This window comes from Fukomys damarensis, unplaced genomic scaffold (genome assembly GCF_012274545.1).
Source record: "Fukomys damarensis isolate Sample0158 unplaced genomic scaffold, DMR_v1.0_HiC HiC_scaffold_18, whole genome shotgun sequence".
NCBI lineage: Eukaryota > Metazoa > Chordata > Mammalia > Rodentia > Bathyergidae > Fukomys > Fukomys damarensis.
In genome coordinates this window covers 3,892,973-3,908,567 of record NW_022900930.1, presented here as the reverse complement: position 1 = coordinate 3,908,567, position 15,595 = coordinate 3,892,973, and the positions used below count along the sequence as shown (strand labels likewise).

The 15,595-nt window shown below is 44.4% G+C and overlaps 1 protein-coding gene across 1 annotated transcript in view; it reads left to right on the top strand.

Moving 5' to 3' along the window:
• Positions 1-14,431, top strand: part of Letm2 (leucine zipper and EF-hand containing transmembrane protein 2) — a 19,592-nt gene extending 5,161 nt beyond the window's left edge. Inside the window, 8 exon segments of the mRNA XM_019204740.2 lie at positions 3,111-3,248; positions 4,037-4,237; positions 5,362-5,481; positions 8,250-8,277; positions 8,280-8,362; positions 10,561-10,653; positions 11,215-11,307; positions 12,007-14,431. Coding sequence (XP_019060285.1) covers positions 3,111-3,248; positions 4,037-4,237; positions 5,362-5,481; positions 8,250-8,277; positions 8,280-8,362; positions 10,561-10,653; positions 11,215-11,307; positions 12,007-12,069 — 819 coding nt within the window. The 3' untranslated portion in view covers positions 12,070-14,431.
• Positions 14,432-15,595: the final 1,164 nt, after the last annotated feature.

Genomic DNA, 15,595 nt, shown 5'->3' with positions numbered 1-15,595 from the left:
TCTTTTTTTTTTTTTGGTACCGGGAATTGAACTCGTGTCCTGACGCTTGCAAGGCAGGCAGCAGAACCACTGAGCTAAATCCCCGGCCTGGGTTCATTCTTTGTGGCGTACAGGCCTGTGGGTTTTATAAATGTGTACTGTCATGTATCTGCTGTCACAAGTCTCATACAGAATAGCTCCTCTGCTCTAACATTAATCTCTTGTGCTCCACCTGTTTCCCTTTCTCCCCTCAGCTGTGGCAACCACTAATTTTTATTGTCTCCTGTTTCGCCTTTTTTTTTGAATGTCACATAGCTAGAATCATACCTGTGTAGTCTTCTCAGACTGGCTTCTTTCATTTATTGATATACAGTGAAAGTTTTTCCAACTCTTTTTGTGCTTCGGAACCACTAGATGATAATCCTATGTGTGGATACACTGTACCACAGTTTGTATACCCATTCAGGTTTGGAGAATGGTTTGCTTTCAATTTGGGGCGCTTTTGAATAAAACTACTATAAATAGTTGCATTCAGGTTTTTGTGTGGACATGAGCTTGCAGTTCCCTTGGATAAGATCCACCTAGGAGAGTGGTTCTTGGACCCTACAGTAATATGCTTAGCTTTGCTGAACTCGGGAGGCGGGAGGGCAGAAGTGGACAGGCAGAGGGGGAGAGGAAAGGAAAGGAAGGAAGCGGGCGGCGGTTACCAGGCCAGAGGAAGAGATGTGGAAACAGTGCAAGCAGCGGGTGAGGACTGCGTGTCTGCAGACCCTACAGCTCCGTCTTCTGGGCGGAGGCCGCCAGGGGAGACCCAACGCCAGAGTCTGAAATGCAGCCGGCAGAAGTCAAGGAAGTTTCGCTAGAGTTATGTGGACGTGGATGGTGCTTGTGATCTGCATTCGGCGGGGGAATGGACAAGGTCAGGATACTGTTCCGTTGTCTGGATGTACCCCGGTTTACCCATCTACTCAAAGTGCAGCATCGTGGTACTTGAAAGTTTTAGCAATTACAGTATGAGTGAATCTGCTCTAAGCATTTAAGGGCAGGCTTCTTTTCAAACCGATTTTACTTCAATGAATAAATAGTAAGTGTGATCGCTGGGTCATTAAAAAAAAAAAAAAAGGAAATGGCTCTCCCTTTCTTAATTTCCTCAGCAATACATGATTGCATGAGTTCCTCTTGTTCCACATTTTCCCCAGAAATTCATGCTGTCAGTGTTTTACAGATTAGCCACAATATATATATATATATAATTTTGTTTGTTTGTTTGTTTTTTGTTTTGTACCAGGGATTAAACTCGGGTCTTTGTGCTTGTGAAGCAGGTGGAGGAACCACTGAGCTAAATCCCCGGTCCCTGTCTTATATTTTCTTTGGGGAGGTGTCTGTTTACATTTGTTCAGTTTAGTAGTTTGTTTTATTGTTGTTTTGAGAGTGGGGTGGTTTTTTGTTTTTGTTTTTGTATATTTTGGAAAAAGTCTTATTGGATATATTTTGCAAATATTTCTCAAAGTTTATCAGTTATCTCATAGTTATAGCTTATCTTTTTGTTCATTAACCAATGTCTTTCACAGCGGAAATACTTGTAATGAAAACTGACTTGGCAATTTTTTTTCTTTCATGCTCAAACTTTTGGTGTTGCAGCTAAAAGCCAAGATTTCCTTACCTTTCTTGACTGTTTTCTTCCAGAAGTTTTATACTTTATAGTTTATAGTTAGGGTACTATCTATTTAGAGTTAATTTTTTGTGAAAGATATAATGTGAGTGCCCCAATTTTTTTTTGCATATGAGTATCCAGTTTTGCCCGCCAGCATCATTTATTGAAAAAGACCATCCCTTCTCCACTAAAGTTTAACTATATGAAACTCCATTGTAAATATGGTGACTAATTAGACAGTAGGTCTGATTTATTGAGCCAAACAGACCCTTCGTTGCTCGTGCGCAGTCCCTGAAAAGAGGGTGACCACTGTGCGGGGGATGGGCTGGAACACTGGCGACTTCATTTCCTCTCTTCCGCGTTATTCTACTAGATGATGCTATGAAAATCTATAGAGCACCGTTAAAGGGCAGAGGGGACACCTTTTAAGTCAGTAGGAGTGGAAAATGTTTCACAGAAGAGGTCTTTGGAACTGAGACTCAAAGAGGGTGTGGAATTTTACCAGTCTGTAAAAGGTGTTCTGGATACAAAGAATAACGCTTAAAATGGCGTCGTGACATAATAGTCCAAGACTAATGATTTTGCTCTTCGTGGTGGGAGTTGGGAGTAGAAAAGGGATCAGTAGCAGAAGACAACTTAAAAAATAGATAGATTGATAGATTCCTGTTTGTCTACCCCCTTGATATCCTGACCATGATTGTTTTGAAAAGGCCACCACACTGCATTTTTGTTTTGGGTTTTTTTTTTTTGTTTTTTTTTTTAGTACTGGGGATTGAACTCAGGACCTTGTGCTTGCGAGGCAGGTGCAGTGCCCTAAGCTACATCCCCAGCCCAACCACACTGCAGTTTTGATGATGAACATGGGTTAAGAAACACTGGTCAAGTTAATGCCTTGAGAGTGAACATTTAATTCTCTTCTGTGTAATGCTTTTTTATATCTATTATATGACTTGAATTATTGTATTGTATTTAATTCTGATTGTTTTCTACTTAAATCCTCAGCTACTTTAGGAGAGAGTTGATTTCCTACTTTGTTAAACAAAATCCAGGGCCACTTAGACCGGGGATTTGGTGACGTTGCAGCCCAGATGGTTTGCCTTCAGTTATTACATCTTTCTTTCTTCTTCTTTTTTAGGAATCGAATTCAGGGCCTTGCTCTTGTCAGGCAGGAGCAGCACCACTGAGCCTACATCCCCAGCCTGATAGATCTTTCTACATGACAATCTCCCATTCAGGGAAGATTTTTGATCTATCACATGCCTATGATTTTATATCAATGAGAAATAAATTCAGATTAGAAAATGGGTTTCAAATAGTCTATTTTATATTTCCTTTTTTCTCTCAAAACCCACTCAGTTAAATCTGTAAACAATCCAGTCTGTGTGACAGGGGCGAGCAATAACAAGGTAACAGTTATTTCTCCTGTCTTTACCTAGTTGCAGTCATTAAGAATTAACTTGTCCTTTCTACTATAAAGGAAGAGAAGCAGAGAAAGAAAATGGCAGCAAAGTTGGAACTAGCAAAGTTCCTTCAAGAAACAATTACAGAAATGGCAAGGAGAAACAGAGCCAAGCTGGGAGAGGCCTCTGTCCAGCTCTCCTCCTATGTAAAACAGGTGTGTGTCTTTCATGTTGTATCAAACAACTTCAGGGCTGGAATTACATGAGAAGTGTATCATCCTGGGTCTTCCAAATTGTCCATAATCTTTGAAACTGCAAATACTGAAATAATAAATTTATGATACTTAAACATTTGACATTTTAAACATAGTAGTCTGTAGAAAAGGCTACCTTAAAAATAATCATTGTGCTATCTCAGTGTGGTGGTGCATGTCTGTAGTCCTAACACTAGGGAGCCTGAGACAGGAGGGTCATCAAGAGTTTGAGACAATGGGCCGGGGATGTAGCTCAGTGGCACTGCACCTGCCTGGCAAACACAAGGTCCTGAGTTTGATCCCCAGCACACACACACACACACACACACACACACACACACACACACGCAAAAGAGTTTTAGATAAACCTGGACAACATAGTGAGATCCTATCTAAAAAAAAAAAAAAAAAAAAATCATGTTGAAGAGGATGATAAATTATTGGAAAGAGGGCTGGGGATTTAGCTCAGTTGTTTCAGTGCCTGCTTTGCAAGTGCAGGGACCTGAGTTTGATTCCCCATACCAAAAAGAAAATTCTTGGAAAGAATGTCAAACTTTTGAACTACTCCTGATTTTTCCAATGATTTAGTTTGACTTCAGATTTCTTTAACCCTCTTTGAAATACAGAGCCCATTTCCAGACAGCAAATAGAGCCCATAACTGCTTTGATATTTCTTTCAAATAGTCTAATGGAAAGATTATGAGAAGTAGGCAACACATTTTAATTAGCCTCTTTGTACCGTTGCCTAGGTCCAGACAGGCCACAAGCCCAGCACAAAGGAGATCATTCGTTTTTCCAAGCTCTTCGAGGATCAGCTGGCCCTGGAGCACCTAGATCGGCCTCAGCTGATTGCCCTCTGCAAGCTGCTAGAATTGCAAACCTTTGGAACCAACAATTTGCTTCGCTTTCAGCTCCTGATGACACTGAAGTCTATAAAAGCAGATGACAGAGTAAGAGTTTGGCCATGGCTCTCGGGGATCCCCAGTGGATGGGGAGAGGAGCTTTTGTCATGAAGTACTGTGTTCTCTGTCTGCTCAGACACTGATTCTGACAAAATTAAGCAATCACTGCTGGGATGTCCTGGGTCTGGATTAGTCATTTTCAGAATTGTCTGTTGTGCTGGGAACAATTCTTTTGAGACGGCCATCGTAATAGTCGGTGCTTTGACTAGAACTAATAGGAAGCAGGTAGGACTTGCTGTGAAGGGAAGTAGCAATAGCAGCTCAGCGAATTCCTGGCAAAGCTCTACCCACACCTTTGCTTCCCTACCATTGGAGCTAATGCCAAAGTAAATACTCTGTTGGGTGTGTTGGCCCAGCAAGAAGGGTCTGGCAGAGCAGAATGCTGGGAAAAAAACAGAGCCCAGATGTGTTATAGAAGGTACCATTTGGACCACAACTACTAACTGGACTCCTTTAAAAAATGTAAAGGATGTTTCTTCAATCTAAATCAACTGCTGTCAAGCATTCTACCTGAGGGAGCAGGTTTCCCAGAACTGAGAAACCATGATCCCATTGGCCTCATTTGGATTTCAGATGTTGCTTTCAGAACTTTGGCATAAACAATACTGGTCCTGGGAGGACTGTAGCTTTGGATCACACCAAGCAGAAACTTTGGTATGTTTTTTGTGGAGGGAATTTTGTGAATCAGAGGGGGCCGTTCTTTCCTGGGGCAGCGGTGGAAAAACAGCACCGAGACACCCAACAAATACTACCTTGGAAACTTTTCAAGCAACAATGTCCTTCTAATGAATGGTAAAAGATGCTATGCAAGGGAAGAGATGCCACAACCAGGCAAAATACAAATCAAGAGGGGAAATACTTTGTTGATAAAGTGTTGGGGGAGAAGTTATCTAAATATCTGTACTGTTAATATCTGTTAACAGGATTCCCTTTATCGCAACTGTCACCTTCCGAAGTCACCTTGCACTTTAGGGTCCTGACATGCACAACAGTGCAGGGGACAGAACACAGTTAAAGCAACAGATTCTGGGTTTCTACTGAGTTACTAGAATGTAGGGATTGGGTAAAATTGGAACCAAAAGATCTGATGCTGTTCCTTACATTTTTTGCAGATAATTGCCAAAGAAGGGTTGAAAGATCTGAGTGTGTCAGAATTGCAAGCTGCCTGTAGGGCCCGAGGCATGAGGTCACTGGGTCTCACTGAGGAACAACTGCAACAGCAGCTCACAGAGGCAAGGCAGCCACACCCAGGTCCCCTCACAGGACTGTAATCAAGTGATTCACAGATCTCATCTTTCATTCAACTTCACAAGTGTGTTGGGCAGCTTTCTGTTGCTGTGACAAAATGCCTGAGATAATTAACTTCTAAGGAGAACATCTTTATTTGTGCTTGTGGTTGGCAGAGGTTTAGTTCATGGCTGCTTGGCTCTGATGCTTTGGGCCTGTGGCAACACAGAACATCAGAGAAGGCATCTGCAACTCATGGTGCCCGGAAGCAAGGAAAGAGGAGGAGGAGGGGCTAAAATCCCAGTGTCTGCTTCAAGGGCACACCCCAATGACATCACATCCTCCTGCTAGGTGCCACCCCCTAGAGGCCTTTCCGAGACATTTAAGATCCAAACCACAGCACGAGGGAGCCATCTTACCTAATTCACCTTACTTCATTGAACAGTGGGGCACTGAAGTAGCTAGATTTATTTTGCATTTTGACTGGGATGGTACACTGTATTAATTTCCTTTTTCTTTCTTTTTTTTTTGTATTGGGAATTGAAGCCAGAGCATCTGCACTGTGCTGCCCCCTCTCCTTTGTGACAGTATGGGCTCACACTTGCAATTCTTCTGCCTCAGACTCCTAGGGGGCTGGGATTATGGACATTGGCCACAATACCTGGTTTATACTAGTTTTGTGTACCTGTTATCAACTGCTAACTCAGTGCCTTAAAACAACACTCTCTTGTTAATTCACATTTCCGTAGGTCAGGAGTGCAGGCTGTACTCCTTTCGGGAGGCTGTGAGGAATAATCCACTTCCCAGCTAGTTCATTTTTTGGCTGAGCCCAGTTCTGTGCAGCTGTAGGACGGAAGTCCTTGTTTCCTTGCTAGCTGCCAGTTCTGGACGCCACCCTGTATTCTCTACCTCTCAGCCCTCCATTTCCAACACCATGCCAGATTCCCTCATGCTTTCAGTCTTGGATTTCCTCTTTCTTTTTTCTCTCCTTTCTCCCACATGCTAGGCAAATATTCTGCGGCTGAGCTACATCTCTAGCTCTTTTTTAAAACTTTGAGACAGGGTCTTACCAATTTGCCCAGCCTGGCTTTGAACTTGCAATCCTGCCTCACCCTGCTAAATAGCCGTGATTATAGGTGTGTACCACTGTGTCTGGTGCTCTTTGTACAAGTTAAAATGACAAACGTACAATACTATCCCTTTATAATAGCAAAATTTTGGAGACAGCCTAAAGTTCTTTAGTAGGAGGATCATCAAATAAATTGTGGCATTTCCACACATGAAATCCTTGAAGGATGTTGAAAAGCAGCGCTGCTTCTAATAACATGAATTCGTATTCAAGATATTTCACTGGACCTAAAAAAAAAAAAAAAAAAAGATATTTCACTGGAAAAAGCAAAGGACTAAACAGTGTATGTATATCACCCTTTGTGTAAAGATAAAAAATATAAATTTGCATGTGTCTAGGATATCTCAGGAAAATTATGTAGGGAAGAAAATGGCTAGAGAGTAGATTGGAATGAAGATTTTTTTTTCTTTTGCTTTTTTGAGACAAGGTCTCACTGTGTAGTTGAGACTGACTTGGAATTCACTAAGTAGTCCAGGCTGGTCTCGAACTCACAGCAATCCTCCTGCCCCAGCCTCCTGAGTGCTGGGATTACAGGCGTGTGCCACCACACCTGGCAAGATTTGTTTTTATTGAGTACATTATGTTTACCTGTGAGTTATGTCTTGGTCATATATTATTGATCTAAAAAAAAAAAATGCTTAGGCCAGGTGTGGTGGCTCAGGCTGTAATCCAAGCACTGGAAGGCTGAGGCAGGAGGAGCACTACAAGTTCAAGGCCAGCCTAGGCTATGCAGTGAGTTTAAGGCCAGCCTGAATTACGCAGTGAGACCCTATCTCAGAAACTAAGGCAAGCAGGGCTGGGGATTTAGCTCAGTGGCGCGGCAGGTGCCTGGCAAGTGCAAGGTCCCGACTTTGATCCCTGGTACCACCCTCCCCCACTAAAAGAAAAAACAAGCAAGCAACCTTGGTTAAGCTGGGTATGGTGACATATAACTGCAGTCCCACCTACGTGGGAAGCTGGGGCAGGGGGATAGCAAGTTCAAGGCCAGCACGGGCAACCAGTCAGACCTCCCCAGAATAAGAATGGCTGAGGACATAGTTAGTGGTAGAATGCTTGACTAGCATGTGTGAGGCCCAGGGTTCAGTCCCCAGTACTGGGGTTTGAGAAAAGTGTGGTCAATTTGATAGTTGCTTACATCTACAGTTTATCCGCATTGTAATGATATTTATTCGATTATGTATTTAGGTACTAGGGATTGAACTCAGGACCCTTGTGCTTGTGAGGCAGGTGCGATGCACCTGAGCTCAATCCCCAGCCCTGTGTCTTTATTTTTTGAGACAGGGCCTCGCTATGTAGTTCAGGCTGGCCTTGAACTCAGTATGGAGCCTGGGCTGGTCCTGAACTCAAGGCAGTCCTCCTGTCTCAGCCTCCGAAGTGCTGGGATTATAGGTATGTGCCATTACACCCAGCTTCTAATTTTTGTTTAAGAGAAGATACTTAGCTCCTTCGATCCCTTTGGGTTGAGAGCTTAATTGAACGCATCCTCTCTGGGCAGTAGTAAGTGAAGCTGCCGGGTACTTGCACTGGCACAGAAGTAGGGAGGGTGGTGTTTCTTCTGCCATGAGTACCAGCAAGAGATGGGAGGAACAGTGGGCGATCAAGGTCCCTTCCAGTTCTAACCGTCTGTGCTTCCCTGTTCGGCAGTGGCTGGACCTGCACCTACAGGAGAACGTGCCCCATCTCTGCTGCTGCTGTCTCGAACCTTCTACCTGATAGATGTGACGCCAAAGCCGATTGAGATACCTCAGGGTGGAGAGGTGAGTAACTGGGCCGGGAGTGTCTGAGGCCTCTCCACCAATGTCCGACTTCCTCTTGCAATCGAAATAGGTGTTTCTTTTGAAATTTGGCCCAGTGGCTCTAACATCTTGTTAAGATTCCAGGGCAGGGTGCTTGTTCATTGTGCGTGAAGCCCTGGCTTCCACCCTGGCATAACCTCTCTCCTCCTGCCTAGCCCTGGGGCTGTGACTATTTAACCCAAGCCTGAAGTAGAAGCTTTTATTTTCTCTTCTGAACTACCTAGTCTTCATTGGCAGACTTCTCCCTGCCCCGACTGCTTTTTTCTTTTAAACCAAATGATTCCTATTCTTTCATGTCTTATGCAGATTCTTGTTTGTTTTAAAGCAAAGGAGGGCTAGCCTAGAATGTAAACTTTTGTCTCCCCTCCACTGCTTTCCTTTATCTCTTTGCCTTTAACAGCAATGCTTTCTCTGCTGGTGTTTTACTCAAGCAGCTGCCCAGAATGAGCCCAGGCCCTAGTGAGTGTCTTGTTCTGGGCCCCTCGGAAAGGGCCTCACTTTCTCCTCCTGGCCTCTGGTCTGCCTCACGGCCTTAGGAGTGAGAGAGGAAAGACTGTTGTAGGATTCTGCATTCTTGGCTTAGCAGATGACTCTAGGTGCTCAAGGGTTGAGGACTGGTCATTTCTAATCTCAGATGTTTTCTTTTCTTTCTTTCGTTCTTTTTTTTTTTTGGTACGGGGGATTGAACTAGGGTCCTTGCGCTTGCGAAGCAGGCAGCAGAGCCACTGAGCTAAATCCCCAGCCCTCAGATGTTTTCTTGACTACCAGGACAAGTTGAGGGTCATTTGAAGGCTATCATGAACAGTCTACTCCAGGAAACACTGTTGTGCTTTCTGTTTATGTATTTCTAGACAGGAATCTGGTTTTGGGATTTATCCAGGATTGATTCTAGGAAGACTAGAAGGAAATTTCTTTGTAAATACCATGAAGGGTGGCTAGTGAATTCTCACTTGATCAAACTCCTGGGTCTACTTAGGGCAGACTGAAGTTATTTGTTATTCTTAGAATGCCCCCAGGAACATGCCTTGAAATCTTGGAGGAACAGTGTCTGAGCTAAACCTGGATTCTCAAAATTATTATAGGTGGGCATCAACTCTATTCAGATGCTGCTTTGTAGAAGGGTAAGAAAGGACTTAAGGACAAAGGGACAAGCTCCTCAGAATTGTATTGGTTGTTCTTTTCATCCATGTATTTAAATTTCTACTCTTCCTATGTTCGAAACAGAACAGATGGTAGCTGGGCTGCGTGAAGAATTGAGACATCATGCTGTGTGGGCGTTGTGACACCGGCCCATGAGCTCAGCACTCAGGAGGCTGAGGCAGGAGGATCACTGAGTTTGAGGCCAGCCTGGGCTATTTGGCGAGACCCTGACTCGAACAAAATGAAACAAAACAAAAAGACAACAACCCAAATAGAACTGAGACATCAAATTGAATATACTATAGCCCAGTAATGGCAAACCTTTTAGAGCTTTCAGTGATACAGACAGCCCACTGTGCCACGTGTGCCATGGGCTTGCCACCCTTTCCTACAGGAGTAACAAACTTATTTCCAAAAAGTAATGATATTTTTTCGAAGTTAATTGATATAATTCTTACCGATAGCTAACAAGTTATCCTCCCATGGCTCCTAATCTGATCTGTCATCTGTTCTACTACCTCCTTCCATTTTCCTTGTGAAAGTTACCCAGGGCCTCGCATATGCCAAGCCTGCACCTCGCTAAGAATTTATACCCTCCGCTCAAGAGCTTCTGATAAGCAGTTCCTACCATTTGTCAGGCAGATTTACCATTATGGCACCAGAGATGATGGTGTCCACTCTAAGTTATGTCAATGCTATTAGAAACTGATGAGTAGTTGAGAAATAGCATTTTCCCCCCTGAGAACAGGCAAGTCAGGGGTTTGCTAATGACTAGATCTTAAATACTAGCCTCTAGAGTGCAGCTTTTGTAGAGTGCTCAAAACTCATAGAGAAATAACCTACACTGCTATTTCAGGAACATATTTTATATGTTACTCATAAAGGGTGTAGTCAGAGGAGGAAGTCGGGGATTTAGTAGCAAGCAAATCATGCTGAAAGGCACTGACTACTGTGAAGGAGCTTCTGAGTTTCAGGAAGAGTAGAAAGCTTATGCTTCTGCAAACTTCTTCTCTCCCTAGGCTCTGCAGACAGAAATGTCCTTGGGATTGCCTACTTCCCCCAAATCGAAAGAGGACCTGGTAGATTCTGCACCTCAGCTGAAGGGGACTCAGGTTAGACAGTTCCTTTCCGCTTGATTAAATTAAAGGAAATGACATGTTAATTTTTCTGTAAATAATGATACATTAATAAAACCAAATTTTAACACAATAGTATTGAAAGCAAGGAATATTTATTATACTGTCTAAAAATGAAACACTGGCACACACCTGTAACCTCAGAACTCAGGAGGCTGAGGCAGGAGGATTGCCACAAGGTCGAGGCCAGCCTGGACTATATAGTGATTTCAGGGCCAGCTTGTACTGCACAGCAAGTTTCTGCCTCAAAAAACGAATCAATCAATCAATAAACGTTGAGCATTTGGCGCCTGGGGGTGTAGCTCAGATATAGAGCAATTGCCTAGCAGCTACGAGGCTCTGGGTTCAATTTTCAGCACTGGAAAAGAAAAAAAAGTTCAACATGTGGCTACACATTCTTAGGCTCTAGATTCTGCCTTCTGAACCTTGTGCCAGAATAAGAAATAGTCGTTAAAAGTCCCCCTAGCTGTGGTAGTAGATGTAATGTACCTTTATTTTCTAACATCAGTAACCCAACTCTCAGTTCTGATGTTTAAGGGTGAAGAGTTGACGCCGCTCCCACCTGTGCCGCCATCACCAAAACCACCACCGACACCTATCTCGTTGCCCATTGCTTCTTCTAAAGAAGCCGTAAGTATCTAAGAAGCAAAAGAAAAGCCTGAAACCCAACGCAAAAACCAAGGATAGTGAGACTAGAATTACAACATTGCAAAACAATACCTAATTCTCTCCATCCACCGTCATCCAAACAGGAAGCTGCTGGGTGAAATTGAGTCATCTCATAACCACTACATTTTTACCATAATTAACCAAAAGTGGAAAAAATAATCACCAACCAATGCAATGGTGGACCAGATGTAAACATGTGCAGTCTATAAGCTAATTACCATATAGGCAGATCTTTATTTTCTTATGCACCAGATGGAAATAGTTTCCATATGTTGTGTATTTCGCATAGGCTTCTGATGTCAGGAAATACTGACAGGAAAGCAATTTAAAAGTTAGGAACAATGGATATAAATAAGAAGTTACTTATCTGTCCACTCCTCATTTAGGTGAAGGCATTTGGGGCAGGGGCAGAAATCGTCACACGAGGAAACAGTAGGAAGGTCACAGGAGGGCTGCGGCTGGCAGAACAGTCTGTAACGTGCAGATAGGGTGTGCAGCCAGCGATCCCCAGGCACGTGGAGGTCTGTTTGCAGTCTTCATTTTGATTACCAAGGAAAATCACACGCAGATTTGACTTTGTGATGTTATTAAGAAGATGAGACCTCTGAAAAACACACATCTGATTGTGACCAATGCCTAAAGTCCTTGTTTTATACCTAGGTGCTCCAGGCCAAATCCCAGACGACATCCCAGAACAGCAAGGCAAGTTCAAAGGGAGCCTAAGGAGTACTGGAGGGTGGAGCATGTCTCCCACCTCTGGCTGGCAGTGGTACCTGTGGAGGACACCCCCTAAGGCTGTGTCTACTTCTAGATACAGGATCTGCCATTTAATCCTGGGAGAGATCCTGAGGCCTTGTCACCCTCCCAGGTGATGTCTGCTGTGTGCCAAGTTCAGGCCTTTAGAAATGTAATCGCAAGGTTTACTTCTGCAGCACCGTCTTCCACTAAACCTTACGCAAGGCCCACCCCACCACGTTGAACAGCTTCCTGTTTGTGCGCATCTTTTCAGAGTAAGGTTTTGGATGTTGCATTAATGGAGTCTGCTTGGCACCTTGGATACTTCTGTGGCTTGAAGTCCCACGCCGTCGGAACTTGCGGGTTCCAAAAGCCATCTTATGAGCACCTGGCCAACTTTTGCAGGATGACTTGATGGTAGGGACAAGTGTCCTGGAGCAGCACCCTAAGATGGGATGGATGTACTTCCCAGTAAGGGTTTTTTTCTGGATATAAAGAAGGGAGCGTTTCTTAGAAGGCAAGATGGGAAGTTAAACAGATGGGCAGTCCCAGAGGCCTGGCTGTGGGATAGCTGTTCTGGCAGACGTTCCCTTCAGGGGCTAGGGAAGCTGCAGGAATCTGGGAGGTGGCCACTATTCCAGCACATATGGCATTCATTAGTCACCATTTTGCTAGGAAACATAATTAAGGGTTTAAGGCTTAACCATTTGTTTGTGCTGGATGTGTTTTTCGGGTCAGCTTGTCTTTCACAAGTAAGACTGTTAGTCACAGGGTGGTTTGGTCTGCTGGAGTATCTACGCTCCCCAGGAACAGGCACTGTGTTCAGGCATCTCCACTCGGTGTCAACACTGAAACCGGACAGGTTTCCATCCAGCTGACCACTAACTTTCCTCACTTGCTCTGAGATTTAAAGTCAAGCTGAAGATCCGCTCTGCCTGGAATCATCTAGATGAGCAATGTCACCACTCAAAAGCCCCAACCTGCCCCACAGGGAACTGCCCTTCCGTGAGGATGAGGCCCTACTATGCACGGCCTTTCATGGACCTGCCACTGGCCAACCTGGGTGATCCGTGTAAAATTTCAGTTTTTAAACTGATGGGTGTTGTTAGTCCATACTTCAGGTGTTATAATGTGAGGAAGGGTGTGGCTAACTAGCCCACTCCCGTCTCGCTGAAAGGCCTGCATGTGCTGCTGAGCTGTCCTGAAGTTCCTTTTGGCTTTCCCTGTGAGCGGAAGGATTAGGCCCAAGGGCCCTGGTCACTTTGTCACCACTTTTGCCATCTACGCCGCTGAGACGCCCCTCTTCCCGTTCTCGTCACAGCAGCTCACCCTGGAAGTCAGGGATGTTTCTTTGTTCTCATCACTTTGGGTGCTTGGCTGTTGGTTTCCGAGAGCGTTAGCTTTACCTCCCAGCTGGTGGTAATCAACTCTCAGAAAGGAAAAATAGCTCTGACCGATCCCACTGACGTTAGTCCCACGGTGGCTGATTTCTGGCTACCCCATGAGGTCACTGACCAGCACAGAGCTGTGGCCCTTGTGAGCCAGCTCCAGCTCCCACTGACCCCAGGGCTTCTGGAGACAGCTGAACCTTTAGCTGGCAGTGTGATCATGACACCACATCTGTGTGCAAAGACGTGCATCTGGATGCAGAAGTGTGAAGATGGTTCTGAATACCGTTAAGTGCCAACCAAGAGGGAAGCCGCACAAGTTTTAACATCTGGGTCCTTGCTGGTCTTAACCCTTCCCAGCTCTCAGTGGTTGAGGGAATGGAGGCCAAGCTGCTTTGCTAAAAGCTTTTTCCTTCCTCTCCCTGCTCCACCTTTCCCTGCAGATGCCTTGGCTCAAACAGCTGCTAATAACCACACAGGCTCTGATTTCAGGCATCCTCCAACGGACTGCAGTGGTTACCCTTGGCCTGTTTCTGAAAGAATTCTGCTGGGGTGTGTATGAGGTAGACAGACACAGACACACAGATAGACACTTAGCATTTATGCCGCTACTTGTGACACAGCTCTCTTTTTGGGGGGGCACGTCTCCTTATGCAGCCCAAGCTGGCCTCAAACTTCCAACAATCCTCCTGCCTTAGACCCCCAAGCGTATGGCCCCATGACTGGTGCCTTGTCTCGTTCTGTACTTTAATCATTAAAAGTCACACGGGTAAGGGTTGGTGACATAGCTTAGTGGTAGAGCACTTGCCTAGCATGTGTGAGGCCCTGGTTTAACCCCCAATACCAGGAAAAAAAAGTAATGTCCAGTCAGTGTTCTATATTGCTAAACCTGGGCTAAAGATTTCTTCTCACCTGTACTACACACTTACAGATAAGGTCAGAATATGAGTTCAAAGCAGTTTGAATTTTAATACGGATGGAGCTGTTAGCTCACTAGCTCCACCCAGTGGTTGCTGATATAGAATGACTTCATAACTATTAAGATAGATTTCTTGCTGCATCTCAGGTTCAATCTTACTTGAGATCAATACATTACATTAGCAGTGCCAAAGGACTGATGATCTCCAGGCTTTGGCAATTAGGAAAAGCAGAAAGGCAGTATCGATTAATGTTGTGGTGATCCCAGGACCTAATCTTTTAACCCTGAGGAAGCCAGACAGATTCAGTGCTTTGACAGCACGTCTTCATTAGGTAAACTGCATTCCTTTCCCCGAGGGACCCTATCTGGTCATCTAAGTAAAACAGCTACTTCATTTTCTCTCAGGTCAATTTCACTATCTTTTATTTGACAGCCAGCTCAGTCTCTGGGGACTTTGTGGGTGACTTGCGTAGTAACAGCAAGGGTGCTGCTGTTACAATAATGGTGCCTTGTATTTCTCTAGCACTTCTCTCGAAGTCATACGAAGTCCTTTATAGACCTCCAACCGTTCAACACAGCATCGTATCAAAGCAGGGCCCAGGCAAAAATTATCATTGCTGTTTTACAAGGAAAGACACAACTATGTGGTCTCAAAGCAAATGATTTTAAGAGATGAATTCATTTCCTAGCTCTGTTCACCAAATTGTACCTTCTTTAAACACTAACAGAAATTGTAATATTTGACAGTTGCATATTCAGAGAAACAAAAGTAGGAGAATTTTACAATAATGATCAACACCGTAGCTGCCAAAAAATATGCAGCTCCTAAATGAAAATGTAAAGCAGCAACCCCACTTTTCCTACAGAAATGAAAGCATACTGAGCTGTCTGGATCCAGCAGTTACCCAGCAGAGAGGAAGCTTTAAGGACAGAGGCTGAATAGGTAGAGGGCTAAGGTGCCAAGGAGCCAGAATCCACTTGGCGAGGTCGGCGACAACCAGCAGATGGCGGAAGTTTCCAAGCAGTGAACAAATAAACACGGAGGCACAGGGTGGAGTCTGCACAGGAAGAACCATGGGAAGCCAAGACAGACCCAACAAACGCAGTCTGGTCACAGAGGAGACAGCAAGAATGATTTGGGGGAATCAGGATAAGGAACAAATGAAAGGTGAAGCTGGTGAGCTAAACGCAGAACCGGCCATGGGTG